The following is a 25,202-nucleotide window of genomic DNA, read 5'->3' on the forward strand; positions in this document are numbered from 1 at the left end:
CCGGCCGCGACATACCAAAAGAGGTTAAAAGATGGTACTTGAAGTTACCCTGCCTGTCACACTTGAGGCTAAAACAAGGACTTGGTGGCTTTGAGCTAGTATATTGTGTATGAGTGGTATATTCATGTTAAACTGCAGCATGCTATCTCAGTGGGCGAGCAATACAAAATCAGCATTAATCCAAGCAGTACTGGTACAAGCAGCCACATGCACGTCGCTGTATAAGTGCAATAATTTTGAACATGACGATAACTCATTTCACCTCATGTGACCATCTGATCCCCTTAAAAGTTTAACACCACATTGAAGATCTTCTCAGTCACATGACGGACTGATGTAGTAGTAGTAGTAGTGAGTGAGTGAGTGAGGTTTTACGCCGCTTTTAGCAATATTCCAGCAATATCACGGCAAAGGACACCATAAATGGGCTTCACACATTGCACCCATGTGGGAATTGAACTCGGCCTTCAGAATGACGAGCAAATGCTACCACACCACCCTGGTGTGGGAGGAATACTTGAATGAGGCAGGTCTTTGGCATTTAAAACCCATAACCATGGTATGGAGCTGACAATCCCAGAAACATGGAGGGTGAATCGGGATTTGAACCCAAGAACATAGGTTTCTGACATGACCGAGGGACACACCTCTCGAACACTGATTTGCGTCACCTTAGATGACTGGGCCAACCCGTGCTCCCAAAAAAGCAAGGAAATATAACAACGAACAAACCTGTTTGTTCTCATTTATTTACAATGACAAATGCTCACTGACATCTTATACAAAATGAACTTCCATCACACATAAGTTGTTCATAAAACAACCAGTCAACAAGACCAAGCAGATATCATTCCCATCATTTAAAAAACAAATAAATATGCTCATAAACAGAAGCCACATCTATGTTTATCATAAGCAGTGCTCACACATTAGAAGAAGGGAGAGTAGTCACAACTTAAGGTTCAGTGTCATCAGGCTTTTGCCTACCAGTATTTATTCATTGGTCATGATAAAGAGTGAGTGAGTTGGGTTTTACGCTGCTTTGAACAGTATTCCAGTTATATCCATCTGTGTCAGCTTAATGTGGGAGGAAAGCCCGAAGTGATGCAGGTCTCAGAAGTTTACCACTTGGCTGCATGATAAAGAGAAGACAAGTACCTGAAAACCTCATAATTCATCCCTAAGGTGTTAATTAGATAAAACAATCTTCGAGCTAAAGGTGTAACAGAAGGGAGAAAGAGATTCTGCACATTGATCTGGATCAGGCTTCTGCTGCCTGATCATGATTCATTATCCCGGACTTGCTTATGTAGGAAGAAATCTTTTGTTTCCCAATTCTGTTTGTACACATGGAGGATGAGCAACAGTGAGTGAGTGAGTTGGGTTTAACACCGCTTTTAACAGTATTCCAGTTATATCGCGGCGTGTCAGCTTAATGTGGGAGGAAAGCCTGAAGTGATGCAGGTCTCAGACGTTTACCACTTCAGTGAAAGCCACTTGCACGGGTATGGTGCTGACAAACCTAGAAACATAATCGGGGCGAACCGGGATTCGAACCCACAATCATAGATTTCTGGCATGCCCAAGGGACACAACTCTGCACAGCGAATCGCGGCACCTTAGACGACAGGCCCACCCGTGCCCCGGATGAGCAACAGTGTTATGGCTACCTGTATATCTATGACAAGAGAATGTTAATTTTTATTCATCGTACGGATAATGCTCAAACCAGACAAAGCAAAACAAGGCTTTATCTGGTCTTGAAAAGCTTGACTCGGTGTAGATTCAATTATACTCCTTGCAATTCTTGTAGATGTATCCCGAAATTGTCAATTGTCAGTTCATCTGTACATTGTAGATTAATGCTAGCTGGTACTACCAGACTAAGCCATTTGGAAATGTGCATTTATTTATTCCTTCAAAAGGTTATGGCAGTGAACAGCCAACATTTGTTTGTGAAATCGTTGATCACTACCAGTATGTATCATCTCAGTTAGTTTTTTTAATGCCACACTCAGCAATATTCTAGCTAGATGACAGTGGCATGTACACAAGTCTGTCTGGACCAGACAGATCAATGCGTGATATTATGAACAACGATCCATGTCGTCAGGACTGTTGACTATCAATCAAGGTACCAAGCTGACCATTCGATCCCATAAGGTGCCTCTTACATAGGACCAGCTAACCCGGAATCCCCACGGAGCTTATCACATGTATCATTCTATATCTTTTATAACAATCAACCGGCAGTATCAAAGAAAAGAGAAGTGTCACGCCCTACCTCTATCCAGCTGTTACTGACGATGCAAAACGGGGCTCAACAGGCAAGTTTCCTATTAATCAATGATGACAACTAGATTTTTCAATGGACAATAAAGTTAAAAAACTTGGTTTAACGCTGCACTCGGCAATATTCCAGCTTAATGATGCACTCTGTAAATAGTCGAATTTGGACCAGACTATCCAGTGAGTGAAATCATGAGCATCAGTATTGGGATACAATGTCATGCATCAATAAAGTAAGCGACCCTGACCACCCGATCCCATTAGTTGCCTCTTACGACAAGCATAGTCCCCCCTTACCACAAGCATGGGTTGCAGAAGACCAATTCTAACCTGGACCTTCGTGGGGAGATGATTTAAGAGCTACATTGGCTTGGTTTTTTTCTTTAGAACGAGACACTCGCCTACTTGTACAATATTCTCGTATATAAAACAGTGATTGAAGCTACTTTGGTATGGTGTTGACTTGCATAATAAATGCACAAATAATTCATTAATGTACAGCAAGAACACCATCAAATGGAAGTCTAAATCAAGGGTTCATCAAAAGGACCATATTTCATTTGCCGCTTTCATTGTGAAACCTGCTCCTTCCCAAACATAAAATCAGAGTGTACAGTTGTAAAAACACTTAAATTAATTTTGTCATTGTAGAAGTGGGCTCATCTATAAACAAGATAAAATTGGTCTTTTCAACTTATGAAACTCTCCCCATACATTTGCTGAGGATCATCTGGAAGTGATAGTGTCATTTTGAAAAAAATCTGTATAACCAGTTCCCTACGACTTTCACAACTAAGTTGAAGGTTGCCTGATACCAGCTCATTATGCACAGGTAATATCACCAGCAAAACACCAGTCTTTTCCAAGCAAATCTATCACATTGGTTTCTGCACAAATTCCTTAAGAAACAAACCCCAGAAATAGTCTGAAACTAATACATATGAAAACTTGTGTACAGACTTCAAAGCTGATAACAAACACAATTTTACAAGTATTACCCCATCCTCGATTATCTGGGGTATTATGTCTCCATTCTATTGTGATAAATACCTTGGGCCATATGCTATCATTGTTTCATTTTTTAGCTTAGTTTGAAATGGAATGATGCTAAAAACAGCCTTCCAATTAAATAACTCTGAGCAAGAATCGAATAAGTTGGAGATAGAAGTGATGGATACGATGAAGTCACTCCCAAAATGAAACTACCATCGTGGCTCCAGAGTGTCTATCGTAACATATCGGAGACAATACATTGATAATCAAGGATCAAATATCCACAAGAAATATTTTACTATTTATTATTTCAAGTTCATGTCATGACTACATCCAATAATGTCTCTTCAATGTTGAGTCAACATTAACAAATCAAGTCGGCCCCGACTAAACGAAAATGTGTGATTACAGGAGAGACCACAGGGTTGGAAAGGACCTATAAGGACTAACAAATTCATGAATAGGCAAATGCAGACTTTGAAGACACAATACAATCAACAAGTGTGACTTCATCACATGATCACCAGTCAGCTAGCCATGCATGATGCAGAAAGCACAACTACACTTGTCCTTAAAGGGGGGCTAGGCTCAGGCTAAATGGCAGTCCCGGCCGATTTGATTCAAGTACCTCAAACACTACTTTTCTTGACATCTACTGCAGATTTTATGATCTGGCAGTCTGCATGTCTCAATGTCACTCACGACACTAATTACATTTCCTAGATTTAGATCGAAACTACTTCTCAACTTTTGATGTGCATTTCGCTATTATTCCACGTTGTGCTAACTGATAACAGTAAAATGTAAATCCAGAGTGAAATCACATAGCTTAACAAACCGTTGTACATAGTTATGTCCCATTAGTTTTATATCAACAACACAAATAAGAAATTGTTATAAATACGCTAATCTGAGACCAGCATAATTCAAAGTTTCCCTGTGGGCTACCACTTACCGTATTTGACATAATAAGCGCCCACGGTGATATTTGCTAAGATATCGGCTAGGGAACAATCCCAATTAGCACCCCTTTCGATTGATCAATGTATACAAGACTTATTTATTCGCGTATAATACGCACTCGTGTGTTATATGCACCCTTAATTATGGGCAATTAAATTCTGGAAAAATATATCTGTCGTACATAAACATTTCAGACTGTCAGCATAAACCACGAAAATTATCTTTCAACTCTTGTTTTTTCACCAAAAAAATATTCTAATAAGAGCTCCCTATTTCTAATTTTGAGAGCACCCTGGGCGCTTATTACGTCAAATACGGTATACAGTGAGGTGGATGGCAGCTCTCTAGCAGATCCTTCAGCAGACTTTTTGTGAAAATAAAACTTAATTTCCCATGGTGCAAATCATAATAAGGTTTTACTGTAACAAAGGTAAATAAATAGGAACACCACAGTAGCCCTATCAAGACTGGATTATAAAATTTACAGAACAAAAAAAAGGGATCATGAATAATATTGGGGATTTTGTCTTGCAGTGAAGACTGAGTGTACAATTTCATATAAATGTCCCCTAAAACATTAATGATCCTTAACTTTCGTTATTCAGTATATTATTTCCTGATGGTGTGGAGACGACTGATAACTTTCAAAGGGAGGTAAGCGAACATGACAAAGCTACTTAATCATTGTTTCTTCTATTTCATAGATTTGGAATGATAGTGAGCACACTGACACTTGCTGCACAATGTTACACAAAATAGATGTGCCGTATTCGCTATATTACACACCCAGGTTCAAAAAGCATCCCCTGACCAATTTCAAGACCAATTTTTATGTAGTCTTTATAGGCGCCTGCTACTAAGACCAAATATTTACAATTCAGTCTGTATTTCCTTGTGTAAATTACAGATTTCTTTCAGAAAACAGCAGTATAGAATGGGTATATAGTTGCCGAGCAACCGTAATAAAACTTTTTTTGGCTTCATCAATGTTTGAACTAACTTCAGTTTGATCTCTGAAAATGAATTTAACTTCTGTATGGTTTTAGTCTTTTAGCATTTTACTAAGCGCCAGGGCGTTTATTACGGCGAATACGGTCTGTGTAAATCTTGAGATCAGGTATCAACACATGTTATTTTAACAGCATTCAATCTTCCTGTTGATTGTTACATTGGCCATTTGTCAAGTCAGACTTATTCTTTGCATAAAAATTATATTCTCAAGGCCACAATAAATGAATTGAGATTTTCATTCAAATTTGTGTGGTGGGGTGGGGGTGGGGGGGGGGTGAACTTTATCGTTTGTTTTTTTATACACACTTATAAGGTATGAGCACACTACTCTGATAAGATTCACAGGAAGCACAAGGGTTTATTGGCACTACAATTATGATTAAATAACCGAAAGAAACATAACGATCGTACACTGTCGGTTTCAGGCAGGGTGTTTGGTAGTAAGGTGGTGGGGAAGAAAATCAAATAATTAATTTATTATGGCCTAATGTAACACAATTCATTGAAAATAACACCTCAGAATATCACACAGAGTCAGATACTGCAACCCTAGTAAAATAATCAGGGCTTGGGTATAGCCGTATGCCATTATCAGCAATATACAGCAAGATGGGGACACCAAGGTTCCACGGACTATACCCAAGTAAGAAATAGAGCCAAAGTCTTTGGAGTGACGACGCTGCAATCAGCTACCTCCCCACCCTTTAATAAATTTGATAAACACTCCAGAAATCCAGTTATAGAACAACAATCAAACAGTTTACCAATTCAAAGTTCCAGTCACCTAACTGTACAGAACATGGGTGTGTATTCATACAAGTAAAACAATTGCTGCTGAGTCAGCTGGATTTTCTGCCCTCCTCTTCAGACTGTTTTTCCCCGAAGTGGCCATTTAATTAGTCCTGCTGCCGGATAACATGATCTGTAGCAAGTGAGAGCATCGCTGCTTACAGTCACTGAACACCACATAACATAGAATTTTTAAAGACATATGACTCTGATTAAATTTTTAGGAGCTGAAAACAAATCCTCCATCAGGCCGAGCCCAAATGAGTACATTTAATACCTTCCTCTCACAATCACATCTGTTACAGTGATGCAAGGCCAAGTTCCCAAGGCACATGTCTACATGAACTACGTCATATCTTGCCTTACATTATTGGACATGTCTTTCATAAATAGCTTAACATCCTTCACATTTGTCAATCTGTTATAATATACTGAAAAAAAATACACTCACCACCAAACATACGCAAATACCATACATGTTGGTTAATATACTAAAGAATTACCGATATTCAAGAGATATTAGATTGATTCAATGCACAAATGAACATACTGGTATGTTGTGTGAACCAACGCTCATGAACGAAGCATGTGACATCATACATCCATGACTCGAGATGCACCTTTTGTCTCGTGCAGGATAAGCGTGTAAAGTTTGGAAATCTCATGCAGAATATTGTGATAAGAATAAAGACACTCTGTGGTAACACTTGACCAAGTGTTAGTTTTGTCGTTAATTGGTACACATTGGAAAGATCTCTTCATAACTTACATACTTCACCATACATTTCTATGGTTCATGTTTCTTTTGGTGGTGAGTATAGTTAGGGACTATGTCATGACTATTTCTGGTATCTTTTGTAGTGATGACTGAGCGCACAATTCCATATTTCACATATAAAAATATTTCATGAGCTTTAACATTTTTTGTTCAGTATAATTCATCCTGACAATATAAACGTGTCGGCCATACAGTCAAATAATCCCAAACCAAATGTGTCAGTTCATAACAAATCATTTATGGAAAGTTTGAAGTAAATATGTCAGTAACTCTTTGTCAGGACATTACTGATAATGTACATGTCTCTTCATCTAGCTATCTTTTTAGAGGATCATATCTGATTTTATGGTAGTACACAAATAAGAGTGAGTGAGAATGGTTTTACGCCGCTTTTAGCAATATTCCAGCAATATCACGGTGGGGGACACCAGAAATGGGCTTCACACATTGTACCCATGTCGGGAATCGAACCCAGGTCGTCAGCGTGACGAGCGAACGCTTTAACCACTAGGCTACCCGACCGCCCCTACAGTTGATATCAACCAGTTGTAGAAGTATGGCATAAGACATCATCTAGTTGTAGAAATAGGATAGTTAAGTAAGTGAGTAAGCGAGTTTGATTTTACACCGTTTTTAGCAATATCCCAGCAATATCACGGCAGGGGACACCAGAAATTGGCTTCACACATTGTACCCATGTCGGGAATCAAACCCGGGCCTTCGGCGTGATGAGTGAACACCAGTTTCCATGTTGGGGACTTCACAAAACACTGCTGCATGATTTCGAGAAGATTACAACTGTTGAAAACTGTCCTCACAGTGACTGAAATGTGTCTGTGTGTTTTAATAGCATCTGTTTGTGTAGTGACTGGAATGACACTTCACATGATGATGACATAGGTCCATGCACTGTAAACACCATGCATCTGACTCGCTGAGAAAGAGTGAGTGAGTGAGTAGGGTTTTACGCCGCTTTTAGCAATATTCCAGAAATATCACGGCAGGGGACAGCAGAAATGGGCTTCACACATTGTGCCCATGTCGGGAATCGAACCCGGGTCTTCGGCGTGACGAGCGAACGCTTCAACCACTAGGCTACCCGACCGCCCCCGCTGAGAAAGAAGAGAAACACACAACTATGTTGTAAACGAGATCTGCTGAGATTCAGTTCATCATCAGCTCACCTGACCCAACAGGACAACATGCCACCTAATCCTGGCTATCAAAGTTCATCACATCTTCACAAGGCCATTGAAAATTATTCTTAGATTACCATCCCAACACACCTTCAATGTTATTTGCTATTACTTCAGACTTACTGGTACTTCCGAGCACCAAACTGATAATTCTGTCCCGGAAAGGACTCAACCCCAAAAAGTTCTAAAATCTGTAGTTTACTAAGCATGCTAAGAAAGTGTTATCCAAATATAACATTTAACCACTTTCTAAGCAATGTGTGTTCAATTCTGTCAAGTTTTTTGGGTTTTTGCAAAAAGAAATAAAATATAAATTGTTACCAATTTTTCAGGAAAGGATGGATGATAATCCAAATAATTTATCAGGCCATATTAGATCTATGTACAAACAGCTAACAACTAAACTCTCATTGAAGCTGACACGGTAACTCTGCAGTACTAGGTACAACTCAGTCTACAGCTGTATATGACTACGGGTAAAAACGGACAAAAATTGCACGATTGTAATATGAAGGGGCTCTCGTCTTGAAAGACAATTTGGAAACATTTACTCTCATATTTCCCATGATGCATTTGATAACATGACAATTGTGAGATACATATTTCTTTGGGTGAATTGGACTGCTTCGTGTACAATGCTTTACTAATTGTATGAAATGAAATATTTAGCAACCCTGCAGCTAATACAGGCAGCTGAAGTAAAAAAGTGGTGTTGAATGCTACTTTTGGCCATGCTGCAACAACATCTCAGTGAGGGACATCCAGAACGGGCTACTGGATGCTGGCTGAAGCCTTGATGCCTGATGCTATGAAGGTTAGGATTTCCCATGTTGACTTATTAAAAGACATTACAGTTTCTATTTCCGGGGTCTAATATAAATCCTTTTAAACATCTGAAAATTCATTTCTTTCATCTGCCTGTAACCATGTACCAATCAATTGTCTTGACACATAAGTCCATGTTTATTGTCTGATATTGTTTGGGCCTATTAAAATGTATAATAACTATCAAGTTCCACATTTTCAGAAACGTTTATAGAAAGTTTCTTCTTATATTCGACAAAATAATGTCAAAAACTACTTGCCCACGTCATGGTCTAAAAACTTAATACTTGGTCCTCATCTCATGTCTTCCAGAATCAGTGAAACGGCATCTAACTTCTGATTTTACACTTTACCTATGTTCAATCTCATTAAAATCAGATCTTAGTTCTTGCTATCGCGAAACAAAGATCTGAGGACATCCCATTATGGGTCAAGTCAGAACGACCTATCATCCGACCAATGAAAGCGTCACTTACCAGATCATGAAAGTGACAGTCGAATGTGTTTTCTAATCATGCAACCTCGAAAACGTTAACACGGGATATTCCAAACGACAGTTACGGCCCGTACGACTGATTCCGTCAAGCTTATCGTCTGTCTATCGCTTCCGTGGGATAAACATTTGAACGGAGGAGGCGTTGCGAGGAACGTGGGAAACACTGCCCCACATTCGCAACCATATATTAGACATTCCAGATTGTTCAGTTTTCAAAATTTTAATCGAGAACTGTGTCAACATATTTTTCAAGCGTAGTCTGAAATGGAAGTCGCCAGGTTGAAACGAGTGCTGTAAAGCTCGAGAAAGCTGCTTTCTCACTGGCTGATATCGACTTCTTGTTATTTGTTTCAGTGGTCGGTCAAAGTTTGCGAAAGGTCGTTCTGACGTGACCCGTAAAGGGATGTCCTCAGATCTTTGTTTAGCGGCAGCGAAAACTTAGATCTGATTTTAATGACATTGTACCCATCAAGTGAACATCAAATTTTCATCCATACCATACAGTGACCTCATTGATCTTGGGAACATGGCCTTTAAAGTAAATATTGTATATATGATGCTGATGTGCAGAGGATGTCATGGACAGGTTATGAAATAAATGACACTATATTTATGACGAAGATCAGTCAAGTTTTGAGAGATAACATACTGCAAAAGTCTTCTTATGCAGAAGCAAATGAGATGAAGCTACATATCCAGTAACCTTGCTGTCTCTCAGATCAAAGGTGTCTTTCTATAGTCACAAGATGTATGAACGGATGATATTATTAAGTTTGAAGCATAGATGATCAGATGAATATTTCCATGAGCAGAGTTGGAATCTGCTCATAAATCTCAATTCTTTGTGAAACAACAACAGTACAGCCTTCAAGGCACCAGGCCTTCGAAAGTTTTGATAAATTCAGCAAATTTCTGCTGCCTCTTTGATCATCCAATGAATCTGTTCCCTGACTGGTCACATGGCCTCATTGCTTTCCAATGAACTTACAACATATTTACTTCCATATTTTCCAGTGAGACGTTTGTCGTGGGAAGACCCCCTGGCTTCACAGCCAACAAGGTTGTAGATTGCAGTCCATATGTGCCATGCAAACTCTGACAATTCAAATGTTTGGAAAATATCGTCATTGACCTCATTTACATTGTCAAAGAAGATGGAAACTGTGAAATCTTGATATCAATGATGTTCCAAAACAGTCAAGGTTCAACATATATGACCAATGATGAGTCACTAATGACCATTGATGTTCCAAATACTTAGGTAACATTCTTTTATTAGTCAGTCCTTCAATGACACACTCCTAGACACTCCTGTACTTCTGTTCTGCACTTCTCTGGGTATAAACAACTTTTCGGCCAGTGAAGACCTAATGCTTCAGCATTCAACACCATGATAATTGAAGTGTCTAACTGGTCAACCGTTTCAGCCTTTTGTGATCAAATACTTAGGTGTTTAACACCATGTTGATTCCACCACTCATTGGTCAGCTCTTTTAACCAATGACGTTCCTGCTTTTCTGTGTTCAACACCATTTGCAAGCACTCATTGGTCATGTCAGTCAACTCTTTCAGCCAAGGAACTGTCATAACACTTTTAGTTTCCATACCAATCCAGTAACGAAGATCTCAAAAACAGCATTGGTCATCACCATTAGCCAAAGGAACCGATCTTCAGCTGCCATGAGCCAATCAAATCACTGATCCATTCCAACAATAGCCAATGAGATCAGTTGTTGCCATTTTCAGTTGGTGAGTCTTCATCATTGGCATCATGACTTGTGCTGGAAGAGTTTGTGTCGCTACTCGCGTCCGAGCTATGATTTGTATTTTCAGAGGAAGAAATATGTCCGTTCATTTTTGGCTGGTAATCCGTGATGATGACTGTCACATTGTTCACGGTGACTGGGATGTGCTGGGCGCTACTTCGATCTATGTTCCTTAACCTTGGGGGTCTGCAAGATAAGACACACCATTATCAACATTGTATATATTCAGCAGATCAATAGTTGGTTTGTTTGTTGTTTAACGCCGCACTCAGCAATATTCCAGCTATATGAGGGCGGTCTGTAAAAAATTGAGTCTGGACCAGACCATCCAGTGATTAATATCATGAGCATCGATCTGCGCAATTGGGATCGATGACGTGCATCAACCAAGTCAGCGAATCTGACCAACCGTTCCCGTTAGTCGCCTCTTACGACAGCATAGTCGCATTTTACAGCAAGCATGGGTTGCTGAATACCTATTCTATACTTACTACTATGTAAGACTATTAACAAGTATGTGCATAAATAGTTACTCAACACTTACATCAGAGAGTTTAGATGTCAGAAGACTTGCATTTTTTTCAGACTAGCAAGCTCATTACATAGTTGTTCTTACGCTAAATATAGAATCTAACTCTTCAAACACTAATATCCAGTGTCTTGTGTTTAAAAAATACAGCTAACTTGCTTCAGTGGCAGGGATTAGTGATGTCATTTCATTGTGACATCATCAAAACTGATGTCATAATGGTCTGCAAGGCATTGTGATGCAATTTCATTGAAGCGATATTTCCTTGGTGACACTGTTTGATCTCACCCAAGCAACATCTGTGGAAGCCAATTTTACATGATAAAACTATTTTCATGATGTTGAAAGACAAGTTCCAGCCAGTAAGCTCAGTGGTTTGGTGTATAGACGCCTAGATTATTAATGAAAAGATGACAAAATGCTGGGTTTATCATTATAATCAGAAGGAAATTGTGCAAACACCAAACTTCCCAGTTAAGTGAGCTGTTCAACATGTATTGGTTATCCCCACTGAAGGGACACCTCCATGAGAAAATTTCAAACACTCATACCAGGCACACAGACTCACACATTAGCAGCTAGGGCCTAAGGGGTGTCAGTGATTGGAATGTTTGATACAGACACGTCCACTTAAAAGTATCATGATATGTAATGATTAATATCAAAATTAGTTATTGTGTGCGCATAGATATGAAATTCCTATGTAGATTTGCAATTTATAAACCTAATGCTAAAAATGAACTCGGCTGATCCATTTCATATTTAAAATTGAATTTTGGTGCTTCTTACTGTCCATCATAACCATTGTAACCTTAACAGTTGAAACATTTCTGTGGCAGTGAATTAATAAGTTAGTATTGATATTCCTAAATTTATATTACAGTACAAACTGTAAACATTTATCGATACAAGGATATCACAATATACGATGACATCCCTAATAGTATCTCATTATTCACGACTTGGAGGTTGTAGATAATTCACAAGACTCAACACCACAATTGCCTGTTGTATTCTCCTTCTAACCAGGTACCCCTAGGATCCAACCAGTGAGTGAGTGAGTATTGTTTTAGGCCACTTTTAGCAACATTCCAAGATGGGTGATGGCAGGGTTTGTTGACCTGGGTACAAATGTGATCATCTTCCCGAGGCAAGTGAGTTAACTGACTATAAAAGTCCAGTTTCCACCCTTGCCGAACTAGGCTGGTATTATGGAGTTACATTTTGGCTGGGCTAATGAGTCTATGCATAGTCCAATCAAAATCATGCACCGAAATCGAAATCCGGTTCGTAAAGTGTCATGCAGATTTCGGTCAAGTGCAGAATTTGCAAAGCATGTGCACTGCTAACTCGTTGTCAACAGATATTTTCTATATCTTTTCATGTTTTTAATCATGTGATTTGATGCACTTCGTGATGTAAGACTCGTTTGATCACAATATAGATCTTGATTATCTATCAGATCATCTTGACTGGGCGCCACCGTTTTGTTTGAAGCAAATGCAAATGATACGAGAGGTTGAATCTGATTGGTCAATAGGAGAGGCATAGAAAGGACATTACTTGTAATAGCCACTGGTGGCGCTACGATCAAGCCCAGGAATTCCAGCCTAGTTCGGCAAGGGTGGAAACTGGACTTTTAAAGTCAGTTAACTCTCTTGCCTCGGGAAGATGAAATGTAATGGACTTTGAGCATATGCCTCCATGGATTGGTGTCTTGTATCATAAGTTGCCTATTACGCAATATTCATACATCCCGGACAAGTGTAGACTTCATCAATGTATTTTAATGTTCCAGAATAAAAAATGTTTTCTAAAGCTTTTTGAGTCATGATACTGTATTTTTTAAGAGAACACCTTCCTATCTTTCTTGGTTACTTGGGTCATGCTTAAAGTTCATGGTGATGAGGATTAACATAACATTAATCCTAGTTAACTGTGATGAGAATTAACATAATATTAACTATAAATCAACACTTCAACAATTTTTCGAAATTTTTTAAGTGAAGTGAGTGAGTGAGCGAGTTAAAATTTAACGTTGCATCGGCATTATCTCAGCCATATAGCCCCGAGACCAAGTTAATATATTTACAATTTAGTCATTTATGCAAAGTTTTGTTTAAAAACAAGTTGTAAAACATATTTGAGCATACCATATTTAGAAACAATTCATGAAACATATTTGAGCATAACAATATTGTATATACAGTTTTAAAACACGGGCTATTTTCAAGTGGACAATATCGGAAAGTCACCAGTACTATCTTCATAACTTCACTGATACATATGATATAGCCATAGAACATCTGAGTGTTGTATTGAATACATCTTGGTTCATGGACAGTCAGCCTTAATTTGGAAAATAAAACATAATCCAAAGCTGTAATGATTATGAATGATCCTGGAAATGGTTCCCAAGGATGATATGGCTGCCACAGTGGCCATTTTGAAATCCCGAGTTCACAAACGACAGACAATGAAGGAAAGATGGACTGAAGATGACCAACAACACGACGACATACTCACCTTCAGTCCAGGTGAGCTACAAAATAGTTTATCTAGATTTTACATCGGGAGATCAATTTTTGATTTCAATACATTTTGCATATCATAATCTTTTCATACAGAAAATGATGACATATTCGTATGGTTTCTCCTGAACGTAAATGATACAACGCAAGTACAACCACACCATTAGATTATTTCAACATAAGTATAACCACACCATTAGATTGTTTCCACGTTAGTTTAACCACACCATTAGATTATTTCCACGTAAGTATAACCACATCATTAGATTATTTCCACATAAGTATAACCACACCATTAGATTATTTCAACATAAGCATATACAACCACACCATTAGATTGTTTCCACGTAAGTATAACCACACCATTAGATTATTTCCAAGTTAGTATAACAACACCATTAGATTATTTCCAAGTTAGTATTACAACACCATTAGATCATTTTAAAAAATTACATACTCTGACGTAAGATTGCGCACGGCCTGAGGCCATTAGTTTCAAATAGATATGGAGTACCCCAACTGATCCAAATATGTTAGCGCTAGAAAAACGTGAAGCGTTCGACAGTGTATTGTATCTTTAATGATCACATACAGAAATTAATGTTAAATGGTACCAAATAATATATCAATATTCATTCCTAACGAGTAGGTTTTTCTGCATCCCACTGGCTGCAGTCTGTATTTTTTAGTGTGTTTTCAATTTGAATGCCCATGGGATGAATGCATTCGTCACCACTCGCCCCTTTCCATAACCAGCAAGAAGACTTGTCCCCCTATCGATGAATGTTATGTGGACAAACCAATCAGAATGCGTGTATGATTTCAAATTCTTCGTCAAAGAATCCCTCAGAAATAATTTCTGTTTTTACATATGTCTTGCATCTAAAAATATACCCAAGACGCAGTTAAATGTGTTCAATCATACTGTATAATTTCGCATGTCCAGATGTGCTTTAAATTGCATCTGAAATATAAATAATATATAGGGAAGTATATGTGAATCATTGCGCAATGAGTTGACAATTGTTTTAGGTATGCCCGTTTGCGCTAAGACGGAACCCGGTTGCACAAATGGCCACGAGAGGGGCACGAGTTGCTATTCGGCTTGTCCCGGATTAACACGAGTTGGTCACGAATGGGATTGAATGATTTCAGTCCGGTAAATCCCAATTAGTAGTCAGTGTTTCTTTCTGTTCTATTTAGATCATCAGTGTTTACATCATTTCAAGAACACGGTCTCGTGAAAAACGTATGAACGTCAAATTGTGTCGTTCATACACTTGTGAACGTCAATTTCGCAGTCATGTGACCGACCTCTCGTCCAATGCAAAAGCCGTATATCGTGTAAACGTCAAATTAAAAAATTATTTACTGTTAATCAGTCTAATCTAGACCCATTACTCTTGACACCTATCACAAACTAATCGTCATCGAGCCAAGCCATATTCCTACAAAGTCCATCGTTAACCTTGGGCAATGACTGGACACCGTGTTGGACTACAAATTGAAGCAGTCAATATATTTTCATGAGTATTAACAGTGACAAGATTAGCCTGTTTGTGGACAGGCCACAACAGCAGCCGCACCGCCCGGGTGGGCTGGATAAACAGTAAGGGGGATCTCAAAGCAGTCATATCTTAGATTAGCACAACCCTGTCAAGAGTGCCCACAATCAGCCTCGTCTCACTCAGCCAATACATCTCCGTGGCTTTTGTCAGCCTATTCACAGTCCTCAACCCAGCGTTAATTCAGCTTTCAATAGATGGTCAGGTAATTGGTTCGCTATTGCAGATCACCATGCATTGAAAACTGAGGACCTTGTCGTGTCGAACACCTTCGTGTGATTATCTCTACTTCTCGTCCTTCCACAGATGTTCAGACTGGGTTCTGTCTAGTAGTGATGTATGGACTCACCACCTGCCACCCAGTTGCTTATATAGCTACTCAGGCTGTATACAAAAGACATGTTCGGGGGGAGGGGGAGCTTGTGTGTCAAAAGAATACCTGCATTTCCAGTCAAATCATTGAATGAGCATGTTATTCCATGTCTGCTTCTGTCTGTACCTAATTAATATCTATGGTCAATTAGATTCAGAGTGACAGCTCAACTGGACTTACAAGAAGTTGATTTTTTAAAGTTTGCCTCAAAGGAACCTCGTTTCTTTAGAGACCTTTTAATAGAAATACATTATTATATCCGATCTATCCAACTACCCACTGATGGTGTTGTGATATGGGTTACAGCAATGTTTCAGTATCACCTTTATGTAAACATCTATATACATCCCTATTGGAAACAAGCTGTAGTTCAAGCTGAATGGTTAGGTTTTCTTAAATTTACTTGTTTGTTTTCATTCATGATCAAGTGTTTGTGAGCCCCGCTCATTCAGATATGTTAAGCTGTCAGACAAGTAGATTATATTTCATTTTGGGGTAACATTTAAAATTCAACACAGAAGGGGTGTTTTTTTAAGAATTGTCAATTCTCATAAATAAATGTAAAAATAATAACTTTACAGAGTGTTTTTGTAATCATCAACACAAAAATATTGCAAACAATATGCAACAAAAGTCTCACCAATTCAGAAATTTCAGCCAATCAGGAAACAGTGTCAATTAGTGGGCAAAACTTAATTTCAAATTTTGCCCCAAAAAATAATGTTTGCCATTAGCAAATTTGAAGTTGAGAACTATGGCAGAAACATCACCTGAACATTGTAAAACAAATAACCCAGAACTAATGATACATGGACAGATATGTTTTAAACTTGTTCACAAATCTGCCAACTTAAAGATATTTTAATGTGAAAAATATAGACATGAAAAGCAGTGGGTTTATTATTCCACCAACCAGACAGAACTAAGTAAAATGTCTAAAATAAACTGATCTACGGTCACTATCAAAATAAAAATCATTATTAAATTATCTAAAAACTATAATTAAAACCCATTGAAAACATATCTTAAAAACCACAGCACTACCTGGTCTACATTATGAAGAAATTAAAATAAAACCTATTTGAATATTGGATTTTCAAGTGGTTAGAAGTATGCAGGTTAAAAAATAAGACTAATTCCCCTTGATAGTTTTTTTGGTTTTTCCTCTCTTTTTTTTGAGGGGGAGGGGGCCTTTGCTGCAGTGATAGGTTTAGTTTGAGAATAAGTTGAGTAAAGAGATTTTAAAATACCCTACACTGATAAAGCTGATAATTATACATTATAGTACACATTTTTCAGGTAATTTTTAAATGCTCTCAAAATCTGTTTACCTCATTAACCTCCTTCTTTTCTCCTCTAAAACTTGACGCAAAAGTTATAATAAAAAGCATGTAGAAAATTGAATGACGCAGATACCATACCAGGAGCAGCGGGCACCTTTAACTCATAACTGACAAACCAAATTTGTACAAGGTCCTTGAAGAACCACTTACACATTGGGTCAATACATGCAGATGATGGCAGACACCCCATTTAGACACCTTTTCCCCCCGCTTGTTATGTACTCTCACAGGCAAGAGCTATGCAAGTGTTTACTCGCCATATTGTCTGCTAAACTTCTTTTTGCTCATTAATTTGTGCATTTTCCAACTAAAGGCTTTTCAACACAAGTTTAACCACCTTTTGTCCACACTGTTATAAAGACATGAAAGGCCGCCATGCTGGACAAAGTTTGTAAGTCTATATTATATCTATGTAAGTACTCTTTTCTGAAAGAAACTAACAATTTGTGTACACAATCACGCTCAACATTAGGGTGGAGACATTGCATATTTTCTATCATGTCAGATGCTATACTGGCCAAGGAAGGAATCGCTACTTATACGAGCACACTATTTTTAAACAAACTGAATTCAAGGATTAATGAACTTCACTGGAGAACAGGGTTGAAATGGGTTGTTAGGTTGTGAGATGACTTCAGAAATTCCGTCAACATTCCTAACATTTTATCATAATCAAATACATTATTTGTTCAATAGGCCATAACTTATCACATGAGCCTTTACAAGCTTGTAATAGTCCACATCAAAGACAACCATGTTGTGTACATAGCACAATCGGTGGAGTACCTCTGCAATGCTGTGCAATATTTAATCATTACATTTTTTCAATGTTTTGATTTTGCTTCATGATTTAGTCGTAAATTATTTTGTCACGGCTTAAATTCACACTTCACAAACAATATCTGTGTCTCCTTGAAGAGTTTCACTTTATCGTATTTTAAATTTGAAAGTGGAAAAGATGGTTCCACTGACGTACTAAGAAAATTATCTGGAGCTCATTTTTAGATCCTCTGTTAGGAATGAAAAAGTATTTTTTCAGTCATATTGAAGAATGCAGGGAGTTATCTGATCGGGTAAGCAACGACGGATTTAGGTACAACTACACCAGTATCAATCAGCGCTGTTTTTTCTAAAGTTGGAAATAGCTTGTAACTGTCCTAAGAAGGTGAGACATTAATAAACACTGACGGAAGATTCCTTTGACTGGTTTTTTTGAGCTTATGTTTTGACAACAGGTTGTTTTTTTCAAGATTGTATAAAAACGAAACCGACTGCAATCCAAGTACCAACATCTGCCTGAGATCTCATACTGCCAAAATTCACATTTCACTGTAAGATGAGCAAAACTAAAAATGCATCTTTCCCATGAAGTCATTGCTTATTGTCTTCATACCTTTACATTGTGCATCGACATTCACTCTCTCGACCTCTGGGTGTCTGGTTCAGGCCTAGTTACTTTACCAGCCACAGACACAGACAGACACACAGACACACAGACACACAGACAGACACACAGAAATGACAATATTCAGGCCTATACCAATCACTTCCATACATCCTGTCATCCAAAAAACATCACTTCCATACATCCTGTCATTCCAAATACATCACTTCCATACATCCTGTCATCCCAAATACATCACTTCCATACATACTGTCATCCAAGATACATCACTTCCATACATCCTGTCATCCCAAATACATCACTTCCAAACATACTGTCATCCAAGATACATCACTTCCATACATCCTGTCATCCCAAATACATCACTTCCATACATACTGTCATCCAAGATACATCACTTCCATACATCCTGTCATCCAAGATACATCACTTCCATACATACTGTCATCCAAGATACATCACTTCCATACACACTGTCATCCCAAAAACATCACTTCCATACATCCTGTCATCCAAGATACATCACTTCCATACATCCTGTCATCCCAAATACATCACTTCCATACATCCTGTCATCCAAGATACATCACTTCCATACATACTGTCATCCAAGATACATCACTTCCATACACACTGTCATCCCAAAAACATCACTTCCATACATCCTGTCATCCAAGATACATCACTTCCATACATACTGTCATCCCAAATACATCACTTCCATACATCCTGTCATCCAAGATACATCACTTCCATACATACTGTCATCCAAGATACATCACTTCCATACATACTGTCATCCAAGATACATCACTTCCATACATACTGTCATCCAAGATACATCACTTCCATACATACTGTCATCCCAAATACATCACTTCCATACATACTGTCATCCAAGATACATCACTTCCATACATATTGTCATCCAAGATACATCACTTCCATACATACTGTCATCCCAAATACATCACTTCCATACATATTGTCATCCAAGATACATCACTTCCATACATACTGTCATCCAAGATACATCACTTCCATACATACTGTCATCCCAAATACATCACTTCCATACATATTGTCATCCAAGATACATCACTTCCATACATACTGTCATCCCAAATACATCACTTCCATACATATTGTCATCCAAGATACATCACTTCCATACATACTGTCATCCCAAATACATCACTTCCATACATACTGTCATCCCAAATACATCACTTCCATACATATTGTCATCCAAGATACATCACTTCCATACATACTGTCATCCAAGATACATCACTTCCATACATACTGTCATCCCAAATACATCACTTCCATACATATTGTCATCCAAGATACATCACTTCCATACATACTGTCATCCCAAATACATCACTTCCATACATATTGTCATCCAAGATACATCACTTCCATACATACTGTCATCCAAGATACATCACTTCCATACATACTGTCATCCAAGATACATCACTTCCATACATACTGTCATCCAAGATACATCACTTCCATACATACTGTCATCCAAGATACATCACTTCCATACATACTGTCATCCCAAATACATCACTTCCATACATACTGTCATCCAAGATACATCACTTCCATACATACTGTCATCCAAGATACATCACTTCCATACATACTGTCATCCAAGATACATCACTTCCATACATACTGTCATCCCAAATACATCACTTCCATAAATCCTGTCACCAAAAATACATCATTTCCATACACCCTGTCATCCCAAATACATCAATTCCATACATCCTGTCACCCAACACACATCACTTACATACACCCCGCCCCCAACACACATCACTTACAAATACCCCATCACCAAACACACATCACTTACATACACCCCGCCCCCCAACACACATCAATTACATACACCCCACCCCCCAACACGCATACCATTTATGCAGGGTAGCTTGGGGGCATACCATACCTGTTGCCATCTTTAGAATGAGAACCAAGTTTTTCTTTTTTAGCAGGATTATGAGATTTTTCTTTCTTTGGTGGAGCTGGGGGTGCAAACTGTTGAGCCACTTGCTGTGCTACCAGCTGGGAGTTGAGCCTTGGCTTCCTGCAATAACAAGCGTGAGAGATCACTTGAGACACACTGAGTCACTATGGTAGTCCAGCCTGGAAGCCAAATAACATGTAAATGCAATAAATGGCTGAACATTTGATACCATGTAGATAGTTTAACCCTGCTAAATCTAATGTTGCTGTTACACACTGGTAACAATGTTGCTGTTATACACTGGTAACAATGTTGCTGTTAAACAATAATTGTAATACACTATGGACAAAATGTTGATGCTGAACAATAATTGTCATACACTGGTTACAATGTTGCTGTTAAACAATGATTGTCATACACTCTAGTCACAATGTTGCTGTCAAATAAGTCAAATAGTCAAATAAGCAGTATTATTCACTTCAAAGCCGATGTACTTCGTCAGATATGAATGTATTATTGCCATTTACCAAGTTCTTAACATATCTTTTAAGAATGGTTCCGCTTAATAAGTAATTTTGTTAATTTGAGTCTCTGTATCTTCATGTGGTAACTCAACTTATGATGTAAAAAGTTTTGTACTTTAGGTTTCGTGGCCTTTAATGCAAATAAACCTGTCTGTCTGTCTGTCTGTCTACAATGTTGCTGTTATACATTAATTGTCATATACTCTAGATAAAATGTTGCTGTTAAACAATGATTGTCATGCAGTCTAGTTACAATGTTGCAGTTAAACAATATTTGTCTTACACGGTAGATGCAATGTTGCCGTTAAACAATGATTGTCATACACTCTAGTTACAATGTTGTTAAACAATTGTCATAAATTCAAACATAAATAATTTACATTCCAGATAATGTAAATTGTGAAAAACAATTCAGCATTGTATTGAGGTTAGTGAGTGAGATAGTGAGTGAGATAGTGAGTTGGGTTTAACGTTGCTTTTAACAGTATTCCAGTTATATCGCGGCATGTCAGCTTAATGTGGGAGGAAAGCCCAAAGTGAAACCCACGAGCACGGGTATGGTGCTGACAAACCTAGAAACTTAATCGGGGCGAACCGGGATTCAAACCCACAATCATAGGTTTCTGGCGTGCCAAAGGGACGCTGTTCTGCACAGCGAATCGCGGCGCCTTAGACGCACCCCCTATTGAGGTTAGTACTAGCATCCAATTGTAATATTTACATGGTAGATATATAATGTATTACCTATCTGGGCAATTGCACTGGTGACTGGTAACTAATTTCCCTTCTTTAAGAGGCATTTAGAAGTTGGATAATTAAGTAAGTATAAGATATATGGATGAACCACTTCTTTATTACCGAAACATCAATCCTAATTGTCATAAAGAAGTTGTTCATCCATATATCTTATCCTTACTAACTAATTTCCCTCAAATGGAGCAAAGCAGTCATTCTTCAAATTCTTGCAAAATCAAGAAAATTAAGTGCAGGAATTAATGAAAACTTAACAAAAATGACAAAATATTTATAATCTGTAAAACATTAAAGGAGTCTTTTTAATTTGAGTAAAAACTGAATTCAACGTTAATCACAACTGTAATCTGAAGTCTGATTGGCCTGGTGTCCACCTGTTGTCTATAACACTCATCCATGGCGTGTTCTTGTGCATAGAGACATAGTTTCCCCTGCAGGGCCAGACACCTACACACACAGCTCATGTTTATCATGTTTATGGGTTTTACATTTATTCCAACCACTATCTAACAAAATTGTTCATTGCAGAATGTATTTTGCCTACAATCAAATTCTCTTAAATGTTTCAACAAAAGTATGTACATCTCCAAACTTCTAAGAGGAGCCCTAAGTTTTGTCAAATGAAGATAAGCTTAATACAGGTCAACCGAGGATGAAGATAAGAGAGCAAACAGCTGGTGATTCAAACCAGTGGCAGAGGGGGCTGATACTGTCTGAACATCATATACAACACTGCAAATGCACATCATTTACAGTCTGTACATCATATACAACACTGTATATACATCGTATACAACAGTCTTAATACTTAATATACAACACTGCATATACACATCATATACAACACTGTATATACATTGTATACAACAGTCTTATACATAATATACAACACTGCATATACACATCATATACAGTGTGTACATCACACACAACACTGTATATACATCATATACAACAGTCTTATACATCGTATACAACAGTCTTACACATAATATACAACACTGCATATACACATCATATACAGTGTGTACATCACATACAACACTGTATATACACATCATATACAACAGTCTTATACATACTATACAACACTGCATATACACATCATATACAGTGTGTACATCACATACAACACTGTATATATACATCGTATACAACAGTCTTATACATGATATTCAACACTGCATATACACATCATATCCTGTCTGTATACATCTTTGGTACATCATATACAACACTGCCTATACAGGGATGAGAAAGGATATTTTCCTTTTCAGCTGAAACTTCTTTGCAGCGGAGCATGGTCCATAATTTGTGGGTGTTTAGGCGGAAGCCATGAGATTTTAACAAATTTGTGGTCATTAAAATTCGCAGAAATTCGCGGAAGATTCTCACCCCTTCATATACACATCATATACATCACAGTACATACACATCATATACAACAGTCTGTAAATCATATACAACACTGTATTTGTTATTTTCACAGTATTATGTACAGTGATCCCTCACTACAACGCTACCTTCGGGGTCCAAATAATTGATGCTATAGATGATCAGCGGTTTACGAAGGTCGAGTCGTAGGTAGTAGATGACCAGGTAGATGGTAGGTGGTAGATGAGCAACAAAACTGTATACATGCCCTGCCTACCTAACACGATCTACGTTGTACATTTCAGAGTTTCAAAAAAGATTTGAATAGAAGTTATTTATGGTTCATAGTGTAAAAAAGTTTTAGCGAGTATTAATGTGCTTTAAAAAAAAAACAATGTATCCCTTCAGCGAATTCAGGTGAATAAACAGTTATAACAAACTTAGTCAATAAAAGTATGAAATTTGATATAAAACATCACTAGACATGATGATTTACCATTTAAAATGTATTTCCTGCTCTCCAAGGCATTGTTTTATATGCAGAGATTAAGATTACCGTGTGTATTTTCTCGTAAACTAAGCCGGAAATAGCAATCAGCTGTGCACACTTTTCCTCCAAATCTACCGGTGATTCAGTTAAAAAGTACCTAATGATACAACCTCAAAGAATTCTGATGCAATGGTCGGAAGAAATTGTATCTGAAATTATTATTTTATCAGGAATAATATATTCCAATATCGTGTTATTTTAGTTGCAGCTTCTACCATATATACTTAAAATTATAAGAACCATAAGCATAGCACTTTGGTACAGATGGTATGCAGGATATTTTTTGACGTATTGAACGATTTTGACCAGTCACCGTAGGGACTCCCCGCGCTACATGTATTTCGATTGCAAAAACGTTATGTTGACATTTAATCGTCAAACTGCCTCAAATATGACTTTTAGCGAGTCATGGTACATCATTTATGATATGTGTATCCATTCTCTTGCAACTAAAGTTCGTTTCAAGGCGTCAATAGCGGTAATCTGACCGTGGTTGCTGTAAATAACAGTGAGTTGTGCGATCTACCGATCACTTTACATACGATTTCGCCAACATTATTGTAAACATTATTATAATTATTGAATGAAATTTTGAATATAATTAACAAAATATATTGCAAACATTAGTCCAGATAAACAATGTACAATTTTTTTATTAACAGAATTTTTTTATTTTTTTTTAAACATTTTATTTCACCTTTTCCCCGTTACATGAGGAGGATGGCCATCCAGGGCAATGGTCACCTCACGTTCTGAAGACAATGTATGTATACATTTGGGGAAATTAAATACAAGTATTGGAAATGGTGCCAAGGTGATTTTTAAGAAATATAACAAAACATACACACAGTCAAGCATTTAAAATATTATTCAAACACTGATCCTGGCAAGAAACAAATGTGAGAAAGAGAAACATATGTTATTGCTGCTCTGCTTCTTCAAACAATATGTGATAAAAGATCCATGATTTATAAAATGTAGCTACATTACCATTTGTAAAGGCTATATTCTTCTCAATTTTGTATCTCAGACTAACATCTTTTTGAAATATTGCGAAGCAAAGATTTGTCTTTTTGAATCTGCAAAAATATATAAAAGATTTAGCTATTAAAATAAGAAGATCCTAAACTTTGTCAGTAACAATTTTTTCTTTAACACCAAATAA

At 37.7% G+C, this 25,202-nt stretch overlaps 1 protein-coding gene across 1 annotated transcript in view; it reads right to left on the reverse strand.

The window, feature by feature from the left end:
• Positions 1–7,297: 7,297 nt before the first annotated feature.
• LOC139446807 (YY1-associated factor 2-like) overlaps positions 7,298–25,202 on the reverse strand; it is a 41,439-nt gene continuing 23,534 nt past the window's right edge. The window contains exons 3-4 of the mRNA XM_071228139.1: positions 20,819–20,956; positions 7,298–11,292 (exon numbers count right to left, since the gene is read on the reverse strand). Of these exons, the coding sequence (XP_071084240.1) occupies positions 11,067–11,292; positions 20,819–20,956 (364 nt within the window). The 3' untranslated portion in view covers positions 7,298–11,066. The remainder of the gene's footprint in view (positions 11,293–20,818; positions 20,957–25,202) is intronic.

This window comes from Haliotis cracherodii, unplaced genomic scaffold, assembly GCF_022045235.1.
Source record: "Haliotis cracherodii isolate W230 unplaced genomic scaffold, xgHalCrac1.p SCAF_6, whole genome shotgun sequence".
Lineage (NCBI taxonomy): Eukaryota > Metazoa > Mollusca > Gastropoda > Lepetellida > Haliotidae > Haliotis > Haliotis cracherodii.